General features: G+C 48.2%; 1 protein-coding gene across 2 annotated transcripts in view; it reads left to right on the top strand.

Annotated features, from left to right (window-relative positions):
* Nucleotides 1-26,647, top strand: part of faf (ubiquitin carboxyl-terminal hydrolase-like faf) — a 160,865-nt gene that overhangs the window by 55,826 nt on the left and 78,392 nt on the right. The window contains exons 11-14 of one of the 2 annotated variants that reach the window (XM_089546317.1): nucleotides 8,395-8,841; nucleotides 12,917-13,899; nucleotides 24,321-24,449; nucleotides 24,647-24,670. In XM_089546317.1, the coding sequence (XP_089402443.1) occupies nucleotides 8,395-8,841; nucleotides 12,917-13,899; nucleotides 24,321-24,449; nucleotides 24,647-24,670 (1,583 nt within the window). The remainder of the gene's footprint in view (nucleotides 1-8,394; nucleotides 8,842-12,916; nucleotides 13,900-24,320; nucleotides 24,450-24,646; nucleotides 24,671-26,647) is intronic. The other variant, XM_089546319.1, reaches the window with a different exon arrangement.

Raw genomic sequence — 26,647 nt, 5'->3', positions numbered from 1 at the left:
TCGACCACTGCAAATTTTCCGCCTGTCAACGGATCGCAGTAATACCGGCTTGTAGCTTCGCTGAGAGGTGCGGCCGGACAATAGGAGTCCAAAAGCCTTTCCGAAAATCCGCCTGGGATGACAGTCAGGTCCCTCGACCACTGCAAATTTTCCGCCATCGCTTTCACAAACGCAACCAGACATGCCACAAAGTGGAAACTAGTGCAAAGGCTGTGCAGAGCGCTATAGCTGCGCGTCTTCCAGCCAAAGGTGCCCAAAATATGGCGCCCGGCGCCGACGAAAGTTGCTGATGATGATGCCTGCTGAGTTGCCAGACTGAATTTTCTAAAGGGTCTATTTTGCGCACATAACAAATATAGTTTATTAATCTGAACAAAATGTTGAAATACACTTCTTTAAAGTCATAGAAGGTTTTTAGTTCATATTGAACGCTATTTGTGTTGTCTTGAAAGGCACTACCTTTTTGTACTATTAGCTGTTGGAATGTTGTAAAGCTCTGGCAACACTGACATTGCCGCTGGTGTTTCTGTCTTCTGCGATGGAAAGTATAAAATTAATGCGCCCTAAACCACATCAATGCAATTTTTACATTATTGTACAGACTAATAATTCACAGCTTGCATTAAAGTTTGGGAGGATAATATTCATTCAAAAACTGTTAACTTATGATGCATGAGAGTGCGCACTGGCACCATTAGAAGCAAAGCTAGCAACCTTGGGCAATGCTCGAAGGCCTCCAAAATCTCGATATAGCTCCGCGCTGCTCCATTAACTCGATGGCCATTGAAACTGACCGTGTAGCAGCGCTCAATGGCCTTTGAGTCAATAGACTATAGGTTCGAGGGCCTTCAAAACGCCCGTGTGACAGGGGTATAACTTTCTCCCCCCCCCCCACTACACTTCCCTTCCCTTGGAATCCACTCTGTTTGTTACCCTTAAGGACCATTGATTATCTCCTTAATTTAGTTGCTGCTGGGTGCACATCAACCAAGGTGGTAGCACTGCTTAATGTGATAGCACTGGCTCTGACTGGTAGCATAAGGAACATAATGGCACTCAATGAGGTGAGTGAATGAAAGTAGCCTTATTTATCACATATTTAAGAGAGTTAACTTGTTTCGGTAATTGTCTCAGGACAAATGGCGAATGGCACTGAATTTGCCGCACTCTGTGTGTAGTCATTCATCGAACGGGTAGTGTGGTCATCTGTTGAGCATATGATGAACCGCCAAGTTTTGGTATTGCATCTCCCACGTTTGTGTGCGCACTTCGTGGCAGCACTCTTGTGTCCACATTTGGCGACATCACTTGTGCATCTGCTCTTGACCACGAAACATCTGTGTATGCACTGCACAGCTGATCTGGGTAACAATCCAGTCCCAAGGTCACCTTGATAGCAGTGGAGACCATCAATCCAGTCCCAAGGTCACAGTCCAATTTCAAGGTCACCTTGGTAACAGCGGAGACCGTCCAGGTCTATCAAGGCGTGCGCTACATGCTGTGCACATGGCTAGCTAAGCGTGTGCAGGACAGTGGGGTGTCCAGATTATCCGGGCGAGCTGGGAAGAAGCTGGAGATGAGGCAGAAGCAGGAGCCGAAGAAAAAGAAGATAGTGTTGAGAATGCAGGTGCTTCTGTGGGCAGTCAGGAATGCACTTCTGCTGCACTTGCACCAAGCATGGTGCATATGCGTCTGCAATTTTTTTTTGTCACATTGAAAATTTTATACCCTTCTCACGCCAAGTAGAGTAGTTAAGAAGGTAAGGGTGGCTGGATGTTGGGGAATGATTGAGGTTCTTCTGGGACAGAGGCCGAAATCTTCAGAACCAAGGGAACGCAGCGACAAGGCATCACAGGTCGCATGCAGCTGCATCTTTGACGCACCTCCCTTAGGTGTACAATTAATGATTGGGGTGTACGAATATCTAGTAATTTCAAATATTCGGTCAAATAGTAAAGTTTTCGATTCAATCCGAATGTTTGGTATTAGAAATGTGGAAGCATTCTTCTCGAGTGAGTAACATTTGTAATAAAGGAGTAATTGCTGATTGACTTCCACTGAAGTGCAGCCATACGGGTACAAAGGAAAGCTAAACAGCTTTCTCAGAAACTGCGTAGTTCAAGAAAAATTTGTCCGGGTCTGGGGTTCGAACCCGGGACCACAAGTAATGCGGGTGTCTGCACCCGTGTTACTTGTGCACACGCACAAAAACCAGCACGGTAGCATGCATCGGTTGGAGGATGCGTGGCTCTCTTGACTTCCGCGGGACAAGTCTGAGCTGACTGCTGCAGCCAATCTTCTCCGTGTGAAATTCGCTAAGCAAGCTTGCCGGGCTGTGCCCCAGGATCAGGGGCGAAGGAGCTCGACCAAGCGGATGCAGAATGAAGCATGCCAGAAAGTCTGTGAAATGTGTCGGGGCTGTTGTCTACCTAATTTCGCTTAAATGTGGATGAGTCTACATGGGGCAGATGGGCTGCTGTGTTAGTTACCACTCAAGAGAGCATGCACTATCGTTTAAAAATATATAAAGAGTGAACTTGCTCACTTACTGCATTGCATGCAAAGGTTGTGAGCCAGGACTTCAGCAAGATTGTAGGCAGGAGCAGGAGCACAGTATGATGTGAACTGTTGGAAGCGTACCACATCAAGAGAACCAGTGATGCCTGTGTCAGCGATATATCCGTTTCCTCATACAATCCGGAAAAGAAATTTCTTCAGCGTTTCCAGTGACATGTGCACTGGCTTGACTTGTGTCCCTCTTTCCAGGGTGTTTTTTTTTATCAGTGCCTATAAAAGGTTTTGCTTTCAAGGCAATAAAATCGGTTGCAAGTTTGCGCCATCCCAACACCCTCGTCTCCTGTGTCTGTCTTTTGTGTTAGCGCTATTTATTGTCAATTTTAAACCATGAAACAAATCACTCAGTAAAAATACTTCACAAATGAAGCACAGTGGCGCAAGCACAAAGGGGAGCTAGCACGAGACACACGGATGCCTGATGCTTGACACAGGGTGTCGCTGGGCATGCGTTGTGTATGTGTAGCAGGTGTCTGCTGAGTCGCCGCTGAACACCAACAGCTGTGCAACAGTGCAATTGCAATTAAGACTAGCGTCTGGAGGCCACACTTATAGGTCTCTCATCCGGCAGATATCGTTGGCCCCACATGTAGGTTGGCTCCCCCAATTTCCCTGATGCCCATTATTGCAGAAAGTCAACAAAACTTCAGAGTTTGAAAAAGCTTCACTGCGTTTTTTTTTTTTTTTTTTTTTTTCATTTAATGCCCTTATGCAGTGGAACCCACTTCCGATAATTGTTATAACCGGGTTGTGCCAAAAAGAAAACGTGACCGACTTTAGTGCATTTATTGACAGCAAAATACGTGTAGAGGGGCTTGGTTGTTCTAATGCCTGTAAAAGCTCGTTAATTCGAACTTCAGGGGACTGGAAAAATGTTTGAATTATGGAATGATCGTGAAAAACTAAGAACAATCTACTGCATCATGGTATTTTTGTTTGGTGAAAGAAAGCTGCTTGCTTTTGAGATGAGAACAGCGCCACAATACTTAATTTTCTATTTTCATAGTCACAATGCTTATTTTTCACATTTTCATAAATGCTTTATTGCATACATACTGTCTGGAGCCTCTACTGCTCAAAAAAAATTGGCAGTGGCTTAGCTCTGGTATGCCAGGATATACGTAGCCTGAGGTGAGGGGTAGGTGTCCACATCTGGGTGGACACCTGGACCAGAGGGAAGGCACATAACTGCCCTCTTGGTACAGTGTCCCTAAGTAGTAGTGAGAGGTGCGCTGCTTGGGTTGGCACTGACAAGGTTGTGCCTGAAATGTGGTGCTGAAGCCATAGGCCATCAGTGTTCCTTGTGCTCAGTGGGGTTGATGTTGACAATGTTTTACACTCTAAGCATTTTAAGGAAAGGAAGTGTGCATAATGGCTCCGTGGGTCAGTGGATGCCTGAATTGTGCTTTTAGGTAGGTGGGGTGATGAGAGAGAGAGATGTGGGCTGCAGGCATTGACAAGGTTGTGCCAGAAATGCGGTGCTGAAGGCACAGGCCACTGAAGCCATAGACCATCAATGTTCGTTGTGTTCATTGGCGTTGGCGTTGTCAACGTTTTACACTCCGATCATTTTAAGGAAAGGAAGGCGAGCGCGCGCGGCGAGCCATGCCAGCTGTGTGCCGTGTGACGTCACTGCTCCTCGCGCATACGCAGCACGGCTTTCCAGGAGCCACGCGAAACTGCTCAACCTCGGCCATTTTAATGGTAACGACCTCCGTCAATCTCGCGGTGCGTGCATCACGATAGCGCTGGAGCTCCACCGCTACTGCGTCACCTCCCTCTCAAGCGGCGGAGTCGGGTGTGAGGAGCACAAACGGCGAACGGCACGTTACTAGCGCGCAGTTTCGGCGCACTGGAAGACCCGAAGAACCACGCGAACGAATGGCGCGCAGCAGGGCTCGGTTAACTGGCTGGTACGGGCTTGCGCGAAGTTGGGAAAGGCGAAAACGAAACCACGCGGTCTGACCGATTTCGAGATAGGGCCATGTGTATGTCGTCACGCCTGGCGTTGTATGCGCGTCTTAGGTGCACGGATGACTTTGCAGCATAGAAGTCAGGTTTGAACAGGGCTATATGGTCGGTCGCTTGCCGCGCCATGTCATACCTGGACGCAGCCTACCTTCGGGAGCCCGTTCGAATTAACCTGTAGGAGACCCATAGTGTCCGAATCAGCGAGTGTATGACGCATTAACTTAAACATGGGCGTTGGCTAGAACTGTGCTGGCAGTTCGAATTATTCGGATTTCCGAACTAATGTAGGTCGAATTAAGGAGCTTTTACTTACTACACCACAACTTGCAACAGTTCCTGTTCGTTGTTGTCCACACCCGTGTCAGCTGCTGCCATGATAGTGAGGTTTTCATTTGTCGTGACTGCATCGTCAACGTGCAAGAATTCTTCGACTCGAAGCGCCGCAATCAAAACCTTTCACCGATGACCACAGCATGCACCGTCATCAAGCCCGCTTTCTGGAAGAAATTCTTACGGGAAATGTAGGGAGCTTGCATAACCAAGGCTGCGATGACAGACGACAAGAGTAAAACCACGCTGGCAACGAGCGTGTATCCCACTGACTGATTGAGAGTAGTACGCCTGGCACGCGTGACCAACGCAGCAGCTCGCCTGACGCGGCGACGCCTGCCCTTTGGAGACGTGAAATCCGCGAAAAGGGGGACGTGGTCACGTTGGCGAAGAACAGGGGAAGATGGGACGACACACGCGCTCTCGCTGCCAGCCGTAGCGCAGAGTGCAAAAACAAAAAAACACGCCGGCGCGTTTTTCTCTCTGCGAGCGGCGCACCCCTCAGACTTCAATAATGGACTGCTCCACCGAGGCTCTCTACTTCAGTGCCTGGGTCTTTTGCGCGGGAAAACGTGCCCTCTTCTCCTGCCGGCGTCGCCGCGACAGGCAAGCATCTTCAGTCGTCGCCGTTCCCGGTGGTCTCCGAGTGCTTGGTCGCGGGTTCGTTCGCTGCGCCGGCTCGGTCAGTCTGTTGGCTCCACACGCGCGCGCTTTTTGTGTTGTAAGCGTGGTTTTGCCGGCGTGCTTGTAGCGTTTCCGTGTTTTTCTTTCTTTTGTGGCTGACACTGAATGACAAGATTTGATTGTTATAACCGATAATGTGCAATGACAGTATTGCTATAAGCGGTTTATTTTACCGTAAAACACGCGGTAAAGCTGACGGTGCCGCGACTGACCATTGTTATCTACGTATTGTTATAACTGGTGTTGTTATAAGTGGGTTTGACTCTAAGAAAAATACGATTCTGGAAATGCATGTTGTGCCGTTAAACCTTTTCAGAGCGCAGCTCTTTGGCGCCCGTTCCTGCGTTTCGTGGCGTCATGCGCTGGTCTAGCTGCGTGCGCTTCTGGCGTCAATTTTCCCGCGCTCCTGGTGCCATTTCTCCCGCGCCCAAGCCGAAGTGCATAGCCGCCGCCGTTCGCCACTGCGTGCAACTCCCCCCCCCCCCCCCCCCCCCCCGCGCTCCTGGGGTCAATTTTCCATTTCCAATTTTCCGAAATGCATAGCCCCCACCCCAACCCCCACGGAGCGCGGGAAAATGGGGGGTGGGGTGGGGGCTATGCATTTCGGCTTGGGCGCGCGGGAGAAATGGCGCCAGGAGCGCGGGAAAATTGACCCCAGGAGCTCGCGCAGCTAGAGCAGCACGCGCTTTTAGCGCCATTTCTCCCGCCCGCCCAAGCCAAAACGCATAGCCGCTGCCGTTCGCCACTGCGTGTATCTCCGCCCTCTTCCTCCGTGGCGGCGACCGCGCGATAGCGCGCGGTGTTCTCCGGTTGCCGATACGCCGGCTCGGCATCAGCGGATCACGGTGCGTGCATCCCGAGCCGAAACGCAGAGCCACGATCATTGACTCGCTAGCAGCGTCAGCGGCATCAGTCAGTGGCTGCGATCTCTTCGCCATGCAATGTAGAACCAGGCATTGGTGCAGCAAGTGGAGCATATATCCACCTATTTCTCCGACCACAAAGCTTCCTTCATGACAATCAAGAACTGTTGGTGGAGTGTTTCTTGAAGAAGGAATATGTGTGAAAAATAACAAGTTGTCTGTGATTGTACATGCATGTCTTGCTCGAATTCTTTGCCTCAATCTATTGAAAAGCTCAAACAGCTGACGAGCTGTGCTCAAATTTCACATCAGAAAGTAATGTAATTGTCGACAATTTTATGTATGCCAGAAGTATTCGAAATATTTGAAGAAATTTGCTATTCGCTTCAACCAAAAGGCGAAAATTCTCACACCCCTATTAAATGGCGCTGATGAGGGCAGCAATGAGTAAGATATTTGAGGACTATAAATGTTTGTTTTTTTTTCATTACTGTGTTTTATTGAAAAAGAAGTGCTCTTTGTTTTAATTTGAACAGTGCTTATTTGTGATTGAACTGTATATGTGTGGTTCATTTGACAATCAACTTTCACTATTAGTTTTTGCTTCGCGACTAAATATTTGATATTCGTGCACTCCTGGTAAGGCAGGTGCTTAGAAGTGCTCAGCAGTAAAAAAAAAAAAGTTACCAACTGACCATGAAAATGAGATCCGGCTGCTTCAGTCCGCTCATCTACTTTGGCACGGTAACGAGCATCTCCTGTGTGACGGTAACGGTATGGTCATGGGCTGCCGTGACTGACAAGCCATGGCAGAGGGGGGGGGGGGGGTTAATATAGAAGAGTGCTGTAGTGGCACCAAGTCTGGGAATCGTGTGAGCTTTTGAGGGAGGGAGCCTCGGAGGTCAGTTCTGCATCTGCTCTGGACCTGTGCTCAGTGTTAGTTCACGCACATTTGCACTTGTGTGGATGCCAAACATTGTGGTCAACCTCCCTCGTGATTCATGTTTTCGCAATACAATCGAACTGCTTCAGTCTCTGTACCTGTGCAGTCGAATTGAATAGCAACCCTTCAGTCCCAGAGCTTCGTGTGTATGGTCTCTTGACCTGATAAGTGACCAACGTAAGCTTGTTTTTTAGCTTGTTTTGTTGGTTTTTTTTTATTGCCGTTTCATGTCATTACCCGCTGCTCGTGTTCTGTTTGCTCTTAGCTATTATTGCTCAATTTGTGATCTCTTTCTGAATGCACTCCTGCTTGGGCCTCAGGGCTTGCAGTATGTATAAATAAATAAATAAAGATAACAGAATGTACAGACTTTGTCAAAAGTAACCAGGCTCCATGGTTTGCCTCTCATTCGCACAACAGAGCCCTCACGGCTTCCCTAAAGATCAAAGAGTTCTTTGAAGGTGACGACAGGGGTTGTTCTCTTTACCATACAGAGATTTAGAGCTTGAGGGCAGGTATAACAGCTTTAAGGTCGCTTCGATTTGGATGCACTAGCTGCACGAGTTCAGAGAGTGCAGCATTGCCGTACACGTTTTGCCAGTCCAGCGCGTGCCCTCTGCACTTTCCTCTTCGTTTTGTACAAGTGCAGGCCTAGTTCTCGAGGAGTTCACAGCTGCGCTGCACTCACTTCGGAGCCAGTGCCAGCCAGTTCACGATGCCGGGTGGCCTGCACATTTTGTGAACTTGTCTATTCGTTTTGACAGCGACAGTGCGGCGCTAGTGTTGTGAACTGCCGGAATTGGCCTTGCGCGCTCGTTGCATGGTGGCGGAACTTTAGCAAAACTAGTGCAGCCAAATTGAAGAGACCTTTAATATACGACTGAGAAGAAAAAAACGTGCAGCCTGGTTACTTCTGACGAAGACTGTGCAAACTACACAAGATACTGAATGTGAATTGTGTCTTGAGAAGTTTTGAGCTTTTCGGGTGGAGAAGCTAGTCTGATGTGAAAAGGTTGTGTTGTTGTGCAGTACGTGGAGAAGCTGGAGAAGATAGTGCGCTTTGTGATCAAGGAGAAGGCCCTGACGCTGGCCGACCTGGACGACCTGTGGGCGGCGCAGAGCGGCAAGCACGAGGCCATCGTGCAGAACGTGCACGACCTGCTGGCCAAGCTGGCCTGGGACTTCTCCCCCGAGCAGCTGGACCACCTGTTTGGCCGCTTCCAGGCGAGCTGGGCGAGTGCGGCCAAGCGGCAGCGCGAGAAGCTGCTGGAGCTGATCCGCCGGCTGGCGGAGGACGACAAGGAGGGCCTGATGGCCCACAAGGTGCTGCAGCTCCTCTGGAACCTGGCCCACAGCCGGGAGGTGCCCACGGACACCATGGAGCTGGCCCTGAGCTTCCACGTCAAGATCCTCGACTACAGCTGCTCGCAGGACCGCGACGCCCAGAAGACCCTCTGGCTGGACCGATGTGTCCAGGTAAGGATTGCCCTCCCGGTCTTGCTTTTGCCGACCAAGTTGATGCCTTAACCCCTGGCGGATTTGGGCAAACCAGGCTCTTCATAAACAGACTGTCATTTGGGGCTCATGACGAGTCCAGCTTGTGGTGTGTTTTCTGGCCCTCTGTATCCGGTTTAAAGAGAGTAGGGCTCGTCCAAATTATTTTTATGGTTTGCCAACAGATGGCAGCACAGCATACTAAATGACCATTTTAGTACCGCTTTAGAAAGAAATGTGTCTCTTCCGGCTTTGAAATGACACCAAGGTTAAATAGAAGTCTGCCTCTTTTGATAGGGTACCATACTCTATTCATATAAATAGACCACTTTCACCAATAGCTACTGTGCACCGCCATTCAGTTCAAAGTGGTGGAAACCTGTCCTTTTCTCCAAGGCCGTCACGAGTTTGAATTGACTTGTGGTGAAATTTTTAAAACCAATTTTTTTCACCAGTAATTGCATATTCTGCTGCCAGGCAGACACTAAGACAGCCAGAAAGAGTCGTAGGGTCTGTTCTTACTGGGAACAGCGTAGTCCACCTTTTTCACGTGTGGTGCCCTCTGGGGAGTGGGCGAAAACTGGTTGAAAGCAATGCACGTGCTTTGTAGGGGGGGAGAAAGGATGGGAGGGAGGGGGGCTATAATCAGGAGCATAAAGGCTACGTAAAGCGTTGCGCAGCATCTCTAATTGGGCGAAGAAAGGCGGCGGGGGAGCGCTTGTCCCCCCCCCCCAAAAAAAAACAGTGCAAAAGTGGGTGGTTTTGCCCATCACGTGCACTGTAGGAGCGGGTAGTTTTCCACCAGCACAGCTCGAGGAGAGGTGCACCTGTGCCAGTGGCCATGTGAAAAAGGCGGATTTGTCCTTGGCTTCTTTTGAACTTTCATCTCTGCAAGGATAGTGTTCTACAACCAGAGCATATGTCACTGAGCCGTATTAATGAAAGATAGCGAAAAGGGCAAGTTGATGTTCCCTCTTGATCTCGTTGAGGGAAATTGGGTTGATGATAATTGTTGTAGGATGCTTGTCGTCTTGCAGATTCGAATTGCTCAATCACATTGCTGGAGGACACTTCTGGAGAGGTTAACTTTCTATAACAATTAAAAGCACAAAGGAAGATACAAGCAAGGAGAAAACATATATACACTTGACTGACTCGACGTGACGAAACCAGCCCTCGGTCCTGCCGAAACAGCTGGTTTTAAACTCTATGTCAATGCCTTCGGTGGGGAGAATAACCAATCAGTTAACTGCACAAACATCCATCCAATAGGTTATTGGGGAAAGGAAAACATCACCAATCAATAATTTGGAAAGGATAACACAACCAATCAATGATTGGGGAAAGAAGGTAACTCATTGCGACAAACACTGTACACATATGTACGCTTTCCACCATCACGATTTTGGAGAATTATGCTTTGCTGCTGCGAGCTTCGCGAACACTCAATCTCCCAACGTCCGGTTGACCTAAGTTCAAGGAAAGTCAATTCAACCCATCTGTTAAACATCGTCGCTCCTCGTGCCTGGAGCTAGCGTGGCAATATCCTGTTGACTGCGCTTCAAGCTGTCAACGCACGCCGCTGCAGACATTGGACAAAAGGCACGCACTGTGACGCGGGTCCGCCTCGCCGCAAGCACGTGCACACAGGATGCGACCTAATGAATCAGTCCCTGTCGGGAGTTTGACCTTTCCCGTAATCCTCCGCTATCCGGCGCCCCCCGTATCCCGCTGGGTTGAGCTCAACCCCCTCTCTGCGATTGTGCGGAGGACCCAAGAAAGAATGCAATGGGCATTCCACTAACGCGAACCGGATGCGGCAAACGATGTACAGCACCGTGAACTTCACTGGGCAGGTGAATGGACTGCAGTTGTTTGCAGTGGTTGAGGAAAGTGGGCAGAAGGTACTGTGTTTACATGATTGTAAGTGATCTATTTCTAGTGCGAAAGCTCCTCTCCTCCCATTCTTCAAGGTCATGTCAGTATGCAAAACAACGACTTCCGGAGGCATAAACCAACCAAATATTTTCATTGTGGAGTGTGTCTACAGGCATGCTCTTCTTTTTTCCTGACATGCGATATGGGGTGGTCGACTTAACATTTAAATCAACTTACAGTCTTGTAAATACGATATATCGCTCATGAATGCCTAAAGACATAAGTGCCATGAAATCTGGTAATGTATGAATTTACATGAGCACAGCGCTTTTTATTGCAAAAGCATTAGACTTCACATCATGTGATTACGCATCCCATGTCTGTTGCATAAGTGGCTGATTGGTTGGGAAAGGTCACGTGACATAACAACTTGGCCATTGTTGCATGAGATTTGAAAAACGTAAACACAAGGGGGAGCATGCCACCAGAAAACGGTGAGTGAGACAAGCAGGTTGGAACAGGTTTCCGGCAGACTCATTCAGCGCATGATTATGTGTGTGCAAGTAAAGTTGTGGAATGCCGCCCGAAACGCAGATTTCACAATGACTGTCATCTTGCTTAGCCCTGGCGTATCAGTTTTACCAGACTGCAGTCCCCCCGTGATGGCTCCAAACGCTGTCGGGAGCCGAAGGTGCACAAAATGAAACTGCACCGTTAGATGCCCCAATGCGCGAACCATGCTGCATGTGGTGCGGTTGCACTGGCTGGCTTTGAGGCTGATGTTTTTGTTGTACGTTTTTTTAGCATTCTTTTTGTCTTTTGGGGTCGAAGATACGCTGCTTCTTTGCTTTGATTGGCAAAAATTGAGAACGATAAAAGGGATTGCCACAAAACAACCACAGGGGGCTCGCAGGCCACACCTTTGCCACTTCCTCTGACCTCCACAAACTTCGCCGCTTCTGTGGCCGCTGTGTCTCTTATCATACAGTGATCTATAATGAGAGGACCGCTGCCAGTTATATTCGCAGACAGCTGTCAACTGCATCATGGCTAAATGCAATGACATTCCACGTAGCACTGCACTTTGTTTTACGAGCCATGAGCATGCAGCAGCTGCGCCGTGGCATCTCTTGACGGTCATTGGTGCATTGATTTTATTCAAAGCCTGGCATTATTGCGCGCGAGCGCGAGCTTTTGCTATGTGCTGGCAGTCGATTCTGGGAGGAAAAAGCAAGTTCATTCATGTGACAATAGTAAGATGCTGCCATTTGGAAATGCTGCGATGTTTTCTGCATGTTGAGATGAACAAGATATTTGAAATCTCTGAACATTTAAGAGTTTCAAATAATGAGAGTGCGGTGGGAATTGAATCAAGTAGCAAATGCTATTAGAAAACTATTAGAAGATTTGAGTGTTTGCTCACTCCTGTAGTGGGGTCTGAAAGATATAGCAAAGATTAGATTTTCTTTCCTGCGTTTGGTGTGTGCATTTCTTTAAAAAATGCAGGGCTCACTTTGACGACCTAAAGTGCGGGAGGCGAAAGCCTTGCCACCGAGATGACAGCCGGAGGCATGCATGAGGCGGCTGTGTGGCGACTTTGATTGGCTATTCATGACCCATGACTAACTAGTCATGATTGGTTAGATTGGCTAGTCATGATTGGTTAATTACTGGCTAGTCATGACTGGTAAATGACTAGTTAGTCATCACTAATTAGTTGATGACTAACTAGTCATGATTACTTAATGACAAGCTAGTCATGATTGGTTAATGACCAACTAGTCATTTGTTAATGACTAACCAGTAATGGCTGGTTAATGAATAATTAGTCATGACTAATGAGTGTTGACTAACTAGCCATGACTGGCTAATGACTAGTTGATGACTAACCAGTCATGATTGGTTAGTGACTGACTACTCATGACTGGTTTATGACTAGTCATGACTAACCAGTCGGTACTAGTTTGTCATGCCTGACTGGCTAATGACTAGTTTGTCATGACTTGTGACTAGTAGTGACTAGTTACGACTTTCACTTCAGATGTAATGGACGCATGGATGGAGTCATGGCCACGAGTATGAGCGCTTGAAGGCTTTCAGCTTAATAGCTCCAGTCAGCCTTTTGCAGAGTGGCCACCACCACCACCGCCTGATGTGCATATTCCTCCTCCACCTGCAGGAGCTGCGTCAGGACCCGCAGTGGGCGCTGCCGGCCCTGCGGCACATGCAGGAGGTGGCCGGCCTCTACTCAGAGGCACCCCTGGGGCCGGCGGCTGGCGGGGGCCGGGCGGGCGGGGGCGCCTCTTCGGCTCCCGGGGCCCAGGCCCTGTACCGGCACGAGGTCATCAACCGGCTCCAGCAGCAGCACTCGCTGGTGGTGCTGGTGGCCGACGGGCTGTCGGCCTACATGGCGCAGGCCCAGCGGCTGGTCCACGAGCGGCCCGACCCGACGCAGGTGTACGGCGACAGCCGCTACAGCCACGTGCAGCAGGTGCAGGAGCGGCTCAAGTTCCTGCGCTTCCTGCTCAAGGACGGACAGCTGTGGCTGTGCGCCGCACAGGCCAAGCAGATCTGGCACTGCCTGGCCGAAAACGCCGTCTACCCGACGGACCGCGAGGCCTGCTTCAAGTGGTTCTCCAAGCTGATGGGCGAGGAGCCCGACCTGGACCCCGAGATCAACCAGGACTTCTTCGAGCAGAATGTGCTCCAACTGGACCCCGCGCTGCTCACCGAGAGTGGTCTGCGCTGCTTCGAGCGCTTCTTTCGGGCCGTCAACTGCCGCCAGGGGCGGCTGCTGCTCCGGCGGCGGACTCACCTCCTCGAGGACCCCGAGCTGCTGGGTGCGGACTACCTGTGGCGCGTGGTGCTGCACGCGCAGGATGGCGTGGCGGACCGGGCCATTGACCTGCTGCGGGAAACGTACACGCACCTGGGGCCCCGACTGCAGGGCTCGCGCACCGACATCCACGAGGACCTGGTGCAGTCCTGCATGGACCGGCTCAAGGCAGCCTACGACACTGTGTGTGCCCTCCAGGGGGGTGACGAGGTGGCTCGCCGGGAGAGTGCCACCCGCATGGTGCGTGTGTTGCGGGTGCTCTCGGAGTATGTGGCCCAGTGCGATGGCGATTTCCCCCACGACAGAGCCATCTTGCCCATGGCCAGGTGAGTTGCACCTCTTCCTTGGAATGGCTGGAACTGTTTGCTGCAAGTACCTTACTCTGATGACCAGAATACAGTGAACTCTCACTTGAGTGAACTTCAAGGGACCGAAGGAAATAGTTCACTTAACTGAAAGTTCACTAAACTGAATATTCACTAGACTAACATAAGACATGGCATTCATAGTGTCAAAAGTGTGAAATGGAATTTATACGTAACTTATACATGGTGCATAGCAGTTAAAACGCTGCCTTTCTCACTTTGAAAAAAAATCAGTAATCTTCTTCTGCACTTGTGCATTTAAAGCACAAGAAGTTACAAAACTATCGAAAGAGTCAATGTTTTTGTAAACTACTTCTGGCACAGCTTGCTGTTGAGACACAAAGTCTCTGAACTTTCCGATGCACCCTACAACCTCAGCTAGAGTTATATAAGGCTTGAAACTGGCTCTGCAGCTGCCTCCTCTTCATGGCATTCGTCTTCCTCTGGACAAACACTGGAAACAATCTCCAGTTCAGTCTATCCAGCACAGGTAATCAGTGCACTGTCACACAGTGCATAGTCTTCAAACGAAGTACTATTGCTATCGACCTCCAGCTGATGTCAGATCTCTGTCATGAGGGCGGGCATCGGTTGCGCCTGCAGTGGAGGGCTCAAAACTTCGTTGAACTGATCGGAAAAATAAGCCTGGGTCCTCTGAGCGAGTTCGTTAAACTGAAATATTCACTATTCCGAAATTCGTTTAAGTGAAACATATGCGCATAGAATCTATAAGAAAACTGCCGGGGCTTTTTAAAAAGTTCGTTATTCTGAAATATTCGATAAACCGGAGTTCGTACAACTGAGAGTTTACTGTATGCATATAAACGCCATGTAAGGGCCGCAGCTGTGAACGGGCCGCACTTGCTGAAGGAAATAATTAAAAAAAAAGATCCTGTAAGGGCTGCACCCAAACTTTCATAGAACCAATTGGGAATAACCATCAAAATGCATGTGCCGTGACCTCCGCGATCAGCTCCAGCTGTGAGCAATGATGCGCTTGATCGTGGAGGCCATGTACGCACACAGGAGCTTCCAGGTGTCTCCCATGGATGGCGCCTGAGGCCATGGGTCATCATCATCATCAACTTTTTCCTCCACTGCAAGGTCCTGCTATCCATATCGGCATCAGTATCACCAGCTGGAAAGAGGTTTTCCTTCCTCCATGTTGTGGCTGTTAGTCACGAGAGTTGTGGTAGCATGTTAGTTCACCGTAGTTGTGGCTTCCGTGTGCTGCCGTCAAGCACTGCAATTTTAGCACTGTGGGCATACACCTTAATAGCTACAGTATAATCTCGTTACTACGAACCTCACAGTAATGAATTTTTCATATTTACGAACTTTTTCAAAATCCCCGCCAAAATATCTATATTTTCAATGTAAAAATATTTCACTACTACGAATTTCAAAATACCGAACATCTCAGAATAACGAGCATAATTTATTTGCCCACCTATTATAAATGCACCTCATTATTACGAACTTACCCCGGAGAAGTGAGCCAACTCCCCCGAGAGGCACACGTTCTCTGCTAATTGCCAAGGGCAGGCATCCGATACAATCCAGTCCAATCCCAAGCCGCCTCGCAACCGGAAGTTGGCTCGTCTCTCCTCCTCTGTTTTTTTTTTCTCCCACGGTGTGCATGCGGCTACCTCCGCGCTTTTCTTTTTTTGTGTGCGGCCGCCGTGAACGCGAGGCCTAGTCGTTTCTCGCCGCTGCGTGTTGACTGTGCTGACGATGAATTCTGCGGGCGCCAGCGTCAAGATGAAGCGACGGCAGTTCACGCTTAAGGAAGCACATCGTTGCTCCAACCCTTGGATCAGGGGATTATAAGGTGCGTAAAAACAGAGTTCCGGAAGCGTCTAGTGCAGCGCTGTTAAACTTTCGGCTCGGACTCCCGACAGCCATAAATGTCCGCCAGGCTGCCGAAATGGTAACTGGGGTGTGGTGGAATGTAAACGCCTCGACCATCAACAACTGCTGGAGGAAAGCTGGCCTTGTGAAATCACCACTTCACACAGAAGACTACGATGACGCTGATAGCACGGATGACAACAGTGCAAAAGAGATGCGGACTGAAGTCACTGAGAAACTCTCTCTAGACTCTTCTGTAATTTTTGCCGACTGCGCCGAGTCGGACAATGCTGCCCTGTGTCAGCAGAGCTGACTGTAGAAGACATCGTGAGCAGCGTTCGCGAGAATGAAGAGCGCGGCGAAGAAAATGAACTGGACGACGATGCCGACTCGCCGCCTGCAGACCAAGCGGACGAACCTTTGTCTTGTGCGGAGGTTCTTGCATCCATAGGCAAACTTCGCACATTCATCGGACGTTGTAGCGATGTGCCTGATTCTGTGCACCAAAAAGTTGAAGATGTTGAAGACGTCCTGGGGCGCCTGTGTCGCACCCGCCAGAATCACGGATTTCTTCAAATAAACGAGCGCTGAACCTCTCGTTTGCGTTCCTGTTAGAATATTACATAGCTTGTCGTGTGCCCTTCCTGAAGGTACAGTATTTTCATTGTCCAGTAATACTACTACCTTTTTTCGCGAGTCTTTCGTTATTATGATATTTCAAAATAACGAACGATTATTCGCGACCCCGCGAATCGTTGTATTGAGATTTCACTGTACACGGCAAGCAGGCGGCGGGCAGGAAATTTGATGTGGCCGAGAAGTGCGTCTGGCGATGGCACAACCAAAAGGATGCGTTGAGGAACACAAGCTGCAAAAAGCGTGCTTTCCAAGCAAAGCGGTCCAAGTGTCCCGAGCTGGAAGAAGAGCTGCTCTGCTAAGTGATGGACGTGCAGAACAACGGCTGCACGTTGACAACGGACATGCTGTGCGACTTCTCATAGGATGAACATGCACCAGAGCACAGCATCAGCTCGGAGTCTGAAGATTCTGTGAGTGACGACTAAATGCCGAATAAGCGCTGTTCATTCGCCGAGTCAGACCAATCACCATCACTGGCAGAAACCTTTCACGCTCTTGATGTCCTATGCTACACCGTGAGTGCCAGGCAGTGAGCGACGAAACCACTGCATGGTTTTGCGCATTTCAGACGGGGCTGGTCAGCGACATCAAGGGCAGGAAAGTGCATTACAGACTTTTCTGGCTAGAAGTTGTTAAGCATAATAAAGTTTTGTTCATTTCGTGTTGAAGTTGGCTTGTTTTGGATCATACGAATTTGGGATGATGCGAATATTTTGCGTGCTCCCGAGGAATTCGTATCATAAAGATTCTACTGTATTACTGGTTAACATTTGGTAATGTCAGTGCACATTAAAGAATGCAGGCGGTTGAAATTGTCCGGAGCCCTCCACTATGGCATCCCTCATAGCCTGAGTCGTTTTGCGACGTTAAACCCCATAAAACCAAAACCAGTGGCCTGAGTCGTTTTGCGACGTTAAACCCCATAAAACCAAAACCAGTGCAAGTGAAGTGCGGCTCATCATCACCATCATCATCATCAGCCTGACTACGTCCACTGAAGGGCAAAGGCCTCTCCCATGTCTCTGCAACTAACCCTGTCCTTTGCCAGTTGCGGCCACCGTATTCCCGTGAAGGCAAGATAACCGCTGGTTCTTAAGGGTAACGGAGTGTATACCAAGAGAAGTGTGGCTGCACCTGAACAACTTTCACAACATGCCAAAGACGTGAATTCTGGTTCCTTGAGTTCCCTGTTTAGCTACTAGTATTATGCCTGATTCTATCAGTAAAAAGCAAGGCCCTTTGATTTTAGCCATACTCTCCTGGCATGCCTTGGTCGCTTTGGGTGCTTTGGTCAGTCCCTTAAGGCTCAATCAAGCAAGGGGCTGTTGCCTTGCCTCACACCCAGCTGGCTTTGTTGTCTGAAAGCCATGATCGGCACCCCCAATGCACCACTGCATCCCTTGCTGTTCTGCCTTATGGCTCAGAAGTCACGAACAGTGTATTTGGCAAGCCTTTCCATCTTGGGGTCATCACTGCTGTGCGAGTTGTGAGCAGCACCTAGAGCTTAGCTTTTTGCACACTGTGGTAGCTGTCGGGTGAGGGCCACAAGTGGCGCCTGGTGCGAGGTGTGACTTGTGTTCACTTCAGCCTGCAGGTCATGCAACACTCCTTTCGCTCTGCACTGCATGTCTAGCACTTATGTCTAAGGGCCTCCATAACGTGCGCTCCGTCTCACAAGTCATTTGCAGTGGTCTGAAGGCTGCGGTGATCGGAGCCAGTCAGAATGGCATGCGCTGCAAAACGTGTTCCTCTGTGCTCCTCAGCTTGCCACTGGTGACTTCGTCACTGGGAAGGAAAGAGCGCCAGTGTCCAGCTGCTGCGTGCAGAAGACTCTTGTGCTATGAGAGACGGCATGGTGGAGTGCTCCAGATTAATTTCAACCCGACCTAGGGTACTTTAATGTGCACCTACTTTGCACAGCACACTGGTGTCTGCATTTTGCCTCCTTCAAAACGTGGCCATATGGCCCAATTCAGTCGTGGAAACTTGGACTGAGCTGCCGAATGCCAGAGCCACTGAGCCATCATGGCTTGGTGAAAAGCTGTGAGTTATCATAAGCAGTGTGAGGTGCTGTATGTGTCATGTGAGAGACTCTCTGGGCTAGTCCTGTGCAAATGCTATGCTGTGGCCTTCTAGAGGAGCTCACTTCGGTTTAAGGACCCTCCCTTCTTTATTGAAGCACTGAGCATCGCCGTCTTGTGACTCTGCATAGAATAATGCTGAACTTCCTATCTGTGCTTACATGTGGATGATTTTCATTGCCCCGGAGTCGGTGGTTGTCGAACCCAGTAGGGATCAGTTCTTGCATTTTTCAGTGAACTGTAGTGAAGAAGTTGGGCCGAACGGCTAGAGGCAGATGAAGACAAGAAGTGTGGCTGCTCGGCAGCCATCCGCTCCCCCTTTCCGCACTCATCTTGTGTCCCGCTGCAGCAGCGCATCCTCTCTTGTCACGCTGTGGCTTTCTATCCTCCTCACCCTCGCTACATGGCACCACACCTGGCAATACCTCTTGCTGCACTACACCACAGCTGCCAGATCCCTTGCCCTCTGCACTGCACCTCCACAGTGCAGTGCTTCTCTCGCTCTTGTAGCCGCATGCTGCAGTGCTCTGCCCACCACTGTGTTGCACCTGCTATTCCCCACCCCCAACCTCCCCATCCTCCTTCTTTGTGCAGACGTCTACAAAAGTGTTGTGGATCTGGCAGTTCCAGAAATTAGCGGCTGTCACTGTGAAACCTTATTCTCACTAGCTCTGTCAACATTCAGACCTATGCTCCAGTGTAACTGTCTTTTTAAATTATGCAGAAGCTCATTTCGAGCAGCACCGCAGTGGGGGATAGTTGATCAAAATTTTATGATGCTGGCCCCTTTTAGCACTAATAGTGAAGATGTCTCTGTACTTTTCACTTGCCTGCACATTGCAGTCTGAATGTGCGTGCTGCCTGGCTTGTTCGCTGTAAATGTGTGCTGAAAACCTGTGGTGGTGTTGTTTCCAGAATGCAGAATTGACAGGGAATAAAGTTGTAAAAATAATATTATTTGCCATTTTAAAGTGGCTGCAGGGAGATAAAGAGAAAAGAGCGTGGGTTTTGTTGTTGACCAGCATCGCTGTGGCTACCTTCACTGCCACGGGGACATAGGAGATGGGAGGAACAGTTCCCTTAAGGAGACGGAGAAGAGCTGACATGCTCTGTTGCCACTGAGTGTGCCAAAGCATGGCTGCCATTCTCAAGGTCCCTTTGCACTTAATAAGGGTGCCAAGTCCAGCTTCTGTTGGGTGGCTTAAAAGTGGCCCTTCCTGTACTGACTGTGTTCATTGCACAATAGTTAACGTGTCTTGAAAACAAGCAATTAAAAGCAGGAGGCCAGAAGTTGTCCCCTTTGCAGGCGTCTGGTGTCTGTCCTTTTATTTTCTTCCCTAGTGTAAATGATGGCTCATCATGCATTCACCATTGAGACTAATTGGCTAAGGATTGTAGTGTGAACACGTCTTGGTAACCATCAGGGTGCCCTTTGACATGCTATTTACACAGTTGTGTACAAAGGGAACTTTCAGCTTTTTCTGAGAGTGTGCTTCACCTAGCAGTGAATTCTTTTTATCAGGTGAATTTTGCATTCATGTTGCTAATAAGGTGGTCTTTTAAACCTTATAGTGAATGCGGTAAATAATACTTCATGAAACAGCGAGTATAATAGCGCGTTGCCTGCCGTTTTTGTGCAGACATATTTTGCCACAAGTGGTGACATCAATTTCTTTACTCGTAATTTGAAGCGTATTGTTCACCTTTAAAATAGAAATTATTTCCAGGATCTTTCGGGTGTTTACTTGATGAGTTGCGGCACTTCGATCTTATTTCCACAAATGATAACACTTCGTATGACATTTTGCACACTCTGCAAAAAATTAACCGCTAGCATTTTGTGCTGTAAAACTAACAAATTGTGTTTCTTAAGGGGGGACACTGGTCTTTGAGACCAAAAAATGGCCAAAAAATCGGTTTTCAAAAAGTGACATTTGTGGTATCTCGAGCTATTATTTTCCAACTGTGCCAATTTTTTCCTTTATGAAATCAGCGTTTTGACCATAATATCCAATTCAGATCATCATGTGAGCTGAATTTGTGCAGGAGCAGACAATTTAACTCTTTCGCTACCGCAGAAAAATGGACGGTTTGGAGTGTACGGAAAGAAAAATTTTTTCACAAGAACTAATACACCCAGCACATATTGCAATGCATGAAATTGTAGCGTATTAGTTACACTTCAGAATGAAACAAACAGAAGAGTTGTGTGTGCGAAAGTAAATGAGCATTTATTTGTGAAATATGCTTAAAACACAAAAAAAGTATATAGCAAAAACAAAAATTACCGGCTGCACTAAGCCAGAACTTGATTAGAGGAAAACTGGAATATACAAACTGTTGCACATGTTTATAGCTGTCATTATTCACAGTTTCAGCTATGAGAAAAATTTACTGCACTTTCCATGGCCTGTCAAGTCAGGGGTCATGACTGTGGTGCCACTGTGAAGAGCAAACAGGGGTGAAGATGTGAAGCAGAGGTAGACTGACAGGTGCTTCATATAAGGTTTTATCTTTGTTCCTCCCTTGTTCTCTGATAGCCGAGCTTGCAGTTTCTTCTTTTTTTAATTTTTTTCGGTTGGTGTTGAATGGATTCTATGGGAGGATTGGGGGCGTGGACTTCATTTCCCTCATCATACCCGAAGATTTCTTGAATGAGCTGCTCCCTGAAAGCCAGCTGATAAAATTTGGCATTTTAGGCAAGCTCTAAAACATCAGAATCAATGAAATAAGTTTTAGCGATGTGGTTCGAAAGCCAGGACACTTTCAGAGTCTTGCCAATAGATGCTGCCGCCACTGAATCATCCGGGTCCGTTACGTGCAAAAAAACAAACAAAAAAAGCGAAAAACCAATTTTGAGAAATGATTTTTGATGACAGAGGGCCAGAATAGATTATTCTGGTATTTCAGTAGAAATAAAGTCGCGGCAGGTCAACAATTCCAATGTATATGATGATTCCAATAAACATCAGCATCTCCAACAGATTCACGTCTTCCCATGAGCCGTCATGCCGAACTTGCTGAAAATCTTCATCCATGCATATTTATTAGTGTTTCCGCACACGGCCTTCATCATTTCTGCCGTGAAGAGCATCAAACAAAAGTCGAGAAGTCGAGCTAATCTTCGAGCGCCGCTCCGCAGCGATGTGCCGATATGGACACCTAGCTGTCGTCTTGGTTGAAAAACGCGACGCGACCTTGAGCATTTGGCAAACTGCCTTCGCCATACGTTGTCAAGACCCTGAAGCACAAAAATAAACCACTCTCATCAATTACAAGCCGTATGAACCGCAGAAAACCCACAGCGAACGAAAACAGAACTTACATGCAAGTACGCGCTGACGTTCCAGGCTCCCGAGACGAAGTCTCGCTGTCGAAACCGAAATCCAACGTTTGTACATTGTTGCCCGACTAATAACCACTGCTTTCGTCGCAAAAAACGAAACCGAAACCGGCCGACGTACTCGGTGTCAGCTTTCGTTTACGAGGAGCGCGCGGCGACGCGGACGCCATTTTCTCCAGCTGACGCCGCTGCGGCCGTTCAAAGTTTTATTTTTCACGGCGCCTCCTCATGTCAAAACACTGAAACCAAGGCTGCAATCGAAAGAGCAGTTGTTGAGCTCGCTAGCTAGATGGCGGATCACGTACACGGCTCTCCAAAATGAGCTTTTTTGCTCGGGCGATTTGAATCGATCATATGCGATCGATTGCCTATGGCGCGGTAGCGAAAGAGTTAATGGCATGAAAATTTTGGACATCTGGCTGTCTTAGTATGTCGATATCTCAAGATCTAGGACAGACAGAGCCGTCACATTGTTTGATAAGGTAAGCTGAAGGCACAGTGTGTGCAATAATCGAAGCAGATTTGTTCAATCGCACTTCAAAATTTTATAACTTTGCAAAGTTTATCGATGCATTACATTCACACCTTGGACATTGATATTCCGAGTGCTGTAAAATTACTAATGAGGGTAAATTGGAAAAATGGTTTTGATTATTGCACTCTTTAGTCACCATACTATGTAGCCATGGATTAAAAATTATTCTTTATTGAGCAGTTTTTTTGCACCGAGGTACTAATGAATGACTAATTAAAATTAATTATCTAGGGAACTGACTAATTTATGAGAAAGGTAATTTCATTGTTGAAAGCAGCATAAAAAAACTGAGCAAGGTGGTACAGTTTCATTAGGATTGGACTAAAAATAAGGAAAATAGGTCTAAGACCAGTGTCCCTCTTAAGGCTTGGTTATACTATTTAGGAGGCAAGATGGGAAAAAAATGACGTCTGAAATTGATAAACAGCTTCTCTCAGCCTGCTCATCAGAAGCTTCAAGTGGAGGTAGCGTCAATGGCCAGTGTACAGCCAGGGCAACCAAAATTGTTCTGTTTGCTCTCTAACAGGGCCTTTAGTTTTATTGCGTAAGCTATACTGCGCCAGGTTTCGAGCCGTCGCGCAGCTCCCGGCGGTGGCCGAGGTCAAACAGATGGAGCACCGTTGCCATAGCAACCGTTTCAGCCCCGCTCCACCAGGGAGCAGGACCGACGCTGTGTCGGAATGTGGAGAGAGGAAGCGGGAGGGAAATGGGGAATAAATAAGCACGTTCCCTTCGGGCAAAACAGTTGCTGCTTGCTTACGCAACTTGTCCAGTTTAACCAGAGCTAAACCTCTGCTAATTTTTCTAGTAATGTGTGTAATCAAGCTTCTGATGCGAAGAACAAAAATGAAGCTTTCTGGAAGGGGAATAGCCTTGTTTGTGACATTAGACACTTTTAGTTGGCCGTACGGAACGGCGTTACGTACGCAGGAACGTTGCGGGTCGCGAGTGCGCATGCGCAGAACGTTCCGTACCGCTGGGCCGCTTGCGTACGTACGCACGCATCGTGTCGTTGTGTGCGTGCGCTACGGCACGTTACGGGTTGCGTTGACAAGATGGCGGCGCCCAGCTCGCCCGCTTCGAAATAAATACATGTCGCCGCTGCATTCTCCGACGGGATAGCTCACTCAAATGGTAGCGGTTCCCTTTTATTTTGCACACTCTCACCCACACGCAGAAGTATAAGCGATAACTAGCCCCTGTTTTTCAAATAATTTGGCGATTTTCAAGCTGTAGGCCTAACCGTGTTTACCTCGTAGCAACGACACCTGGTGGAGCACTTCTCTGGCTTTTAGTCAATTATTTCATTTTCTTCTGCTTGCATAGTTTTTCTTGGAACAAAAAAAAATAGACTCGCGATGCAGCCAGCTTCGTTACCAGTAATTAAATGCTTCTCGGCATTTCGAGCTAGTCGCGGAGCACAGGTACAGGAGAATCACAACCTGAATCAAACAAAACAGCGAGAACGGCTGGAGGAGGATTGGCGAGAGGCTTGGCTTGGCTGATGTCAAGAACTTTTCAATCATCAGTCCTTATTTCTTGCGCCAGATGGCGCAGAGAAGCACAGCGGAGAATTTTAGGATGCGCTTGGTATGTCCACTCGGAAGGACGCTAACGTATGGCTAACTAAAAGTGTGATGGACGCGCCATTCGTACCGTGCTCAACGTAGTGAGCGTTGCGTACGTAAGCCCATTACGTACGGCCAACTAAAAGTGTCTATTGCTGTGCACCTTTTCAAAACACATGTGCATCAGTTTTCTGAATTCTACCTGCAAAATGATAGCAAAAGTTTGGTTTTTACATGAAAAGTCATTCTGGTTGATTTCAGGCTTTTTTTCTTTTTTTTTTATCATTGAATAAATGGTCTGCGGGTGACTGTGTGGTCATGAGCGGTGCGCTGATTGGCACTGTTGCCGTCTTCTGTGCTCGCAGGGCACACCGTGGCCGTCAGGTGGTGCTGACGGTGCGCTTTCCCAGCCAGGGCCGACAAGTGGAAGACGTCGAGCTGGTTGCTCACACCAACGACACATTGGGCGCCATCCGGCGGCAGATCTACTCGAGGTCAGTCAGTCCCCGTCCAGTCCAGTCCAGTGGGAAGTGACTTGTCCTGACTGCGTTCAGGACTGGCATGCTGTCACACCCCGTTAGTCCTGCACTGTTTCCGAAATCTTGTTGCAGTAACGTTCAGCTTTAAAGTGACTGGAATGGAAAGGTTCACTCTAAACTAAAAATTCGTCTTCTCTCCTTTTGTTTTCTAGCCCTGAGGTTGGTGAGATGTGCACGTAAGTACGAGAAAAAAAGCGTAATTGCATTTAGTGGGCAAATAGGCAACGGGTAATTTTTTGAACAAATAAATGGCAGCGCAAGAAGACGAGGACTAGACGAGGCAACAAGGACGGCGCTGATCCTTTGTCCGCTGATCCGCAAGGTCCGCTGATTGCATTGTCTCATCTAGTCCTCGTCTTCTTGCGCTGCCATTTATTTGTTCAAGACATGTACCAACACGCCCAATTTTCCACGTTAGTTTGATTGGATGTGCTGCAAACATGCTGTGAGACTATTTGGTCTTTGCTCTTTCTCAACAATGGCAGCTCATATGGAATGCACTTAGTTGTTATGGTTGTGGGAGCTCTCGATAGGAGGACATAGTTGTGGGTTCAGTAGCTGTGGCCTTACTGCCCCTGTGACATGGCTTCAATGGTAATGTCATGCCACTCACATGAGGCACAGATTGTTGTGCCTGCTCAGATGGGGTCACTTTTGCTAGGCATCGCTAAAGTTTATAAAAAAGTGCAATGTTTCATCAAGAGCATGTGAGCTCTGTGAAACTTTCCAGTTGTGATTGGAATGGTTCGTCCGGCCATACACCAGCTGCACACCAAACCAGATTTGCTGCGCAGTTGTAAGGAAATTTGGGAATAATGCTACAGACTAGTTGGTTTGAATTGACTGCTTTAGTATTACACGGTTCCTGCCAGTTACTGCAGTTAGGCTTAACGTAAGTTGCTACTGACATTGCAAAATGGAAAAGTCCGTGCAAAATCTCACTCATAACAAGTATGACCTTCATGTCTTCATGTGCAGTTCGCCACAAGCATCATGTTATAAGCTCAAGCTTGCAGTTATTGCTCTAGTTAGAAAAAAACAAAAACAGTAGAGCCTCATTGTTACGTTTTAACGGGGCCGCGGGAAAAAGCGTGCTAGCCAGAAAATGTAATAGTCGGAAAGCGCGCATACAAAAAAAATGTGTATTTACCTGCTGTTTTTTTTAGTTTTGTTTTTCTTCAAGTAAGGGGAATGCTGCTTCTCTGGAATTTGCAAGGCTTTGTGGCTGTCATGATCGTAGATGTGCGCAGGAAGTCCTAAGTGCCCTGTGATGGCTCCCTGTCTGCCTGAGCAGTTGTTGGTGGGAGACACAGTCCTCCTCTATTAGAAACTAGAAATTGCATTTTTAAGCAGCAGGGTACAGGGAAAGCGCAGATAACAGAAGCACGTCTCGTAGCCATCCCGCACAGCTTCATCCAGTACAGTGCTGCGTGCGTGACACTTTTTGTGACATAGTTTCGTTTTCGCGCCTTCAGTTGTTCGCGCTTGCGTCACAGCTGTGATGAAACTGCACTAAATACCACAACAAATTCATGCCGCCTGTGCACCACCAAAAGGCACTGAACAAAAGTGGCTCCCAAGCGCCTATGGAGGCTAGAGTTCCGCTCTGGCTGCGTCATCATTCTGTGCATGCTAAACGTAGGCTGTCAAAATGCTGGCACGGGGTGAACCACTTCCACAAGGTGACATTCGCAACTTAGCCTGCGGGAAAGCTGCCACAGTCGTGACATGACAGCAGAGTTTGTATTGCATGGTTTTCTATGGGAGCTTGGACGGGACAGGATCACAAAATCATAGAAGCCGGGAAAACGCAGCACCCGGGAATGTAACAGGGGGGTTCTACCGTTCCATAACGCAGATTTTCATAGCTTGCTGTTTACAGCATATACTTGTGTAACTGTAAGCCCAGGAAAGTTTTGACGCTAGATGGCATGTTTTGACATCGCTGATAGTTTCTCTCTTGGCATGAAAACAGCGCAAACTGCACATGCATTGATGTAGCCAGGCTGATCAGCATCTTAAGCCTTGTGTGTAGTGAATGTGTCCTTCAGAGGCCCTTTGCTGACATACCTATCAGGTAGTAAAATTTTTGGTCAGCTGAATGCCTTCATGCATTGCTGCTCATAAAATCGAGGGCTTCACACATTCACTTC

This window comes from Amblyomma mixtum, chromosome 5 (assembly GCF_055824585.1).
Source record: "Amblyomma mixtum isolate Tamu chromosome 5, ASM5582458v1, whole genome shotgun sequence".
Taxonomy (NCBI): domain Eukaryota; kingdom Metazoa; phylum Arthropoda; class Arachnida; order Ixodida; family Ixodidae; genus Amblyomma; species Amblyomma mixtum.
Note: the sequence above shows the minus strand (reverse complement) of the source record. Positions and strands in the feature narration are given on the sequence as shown.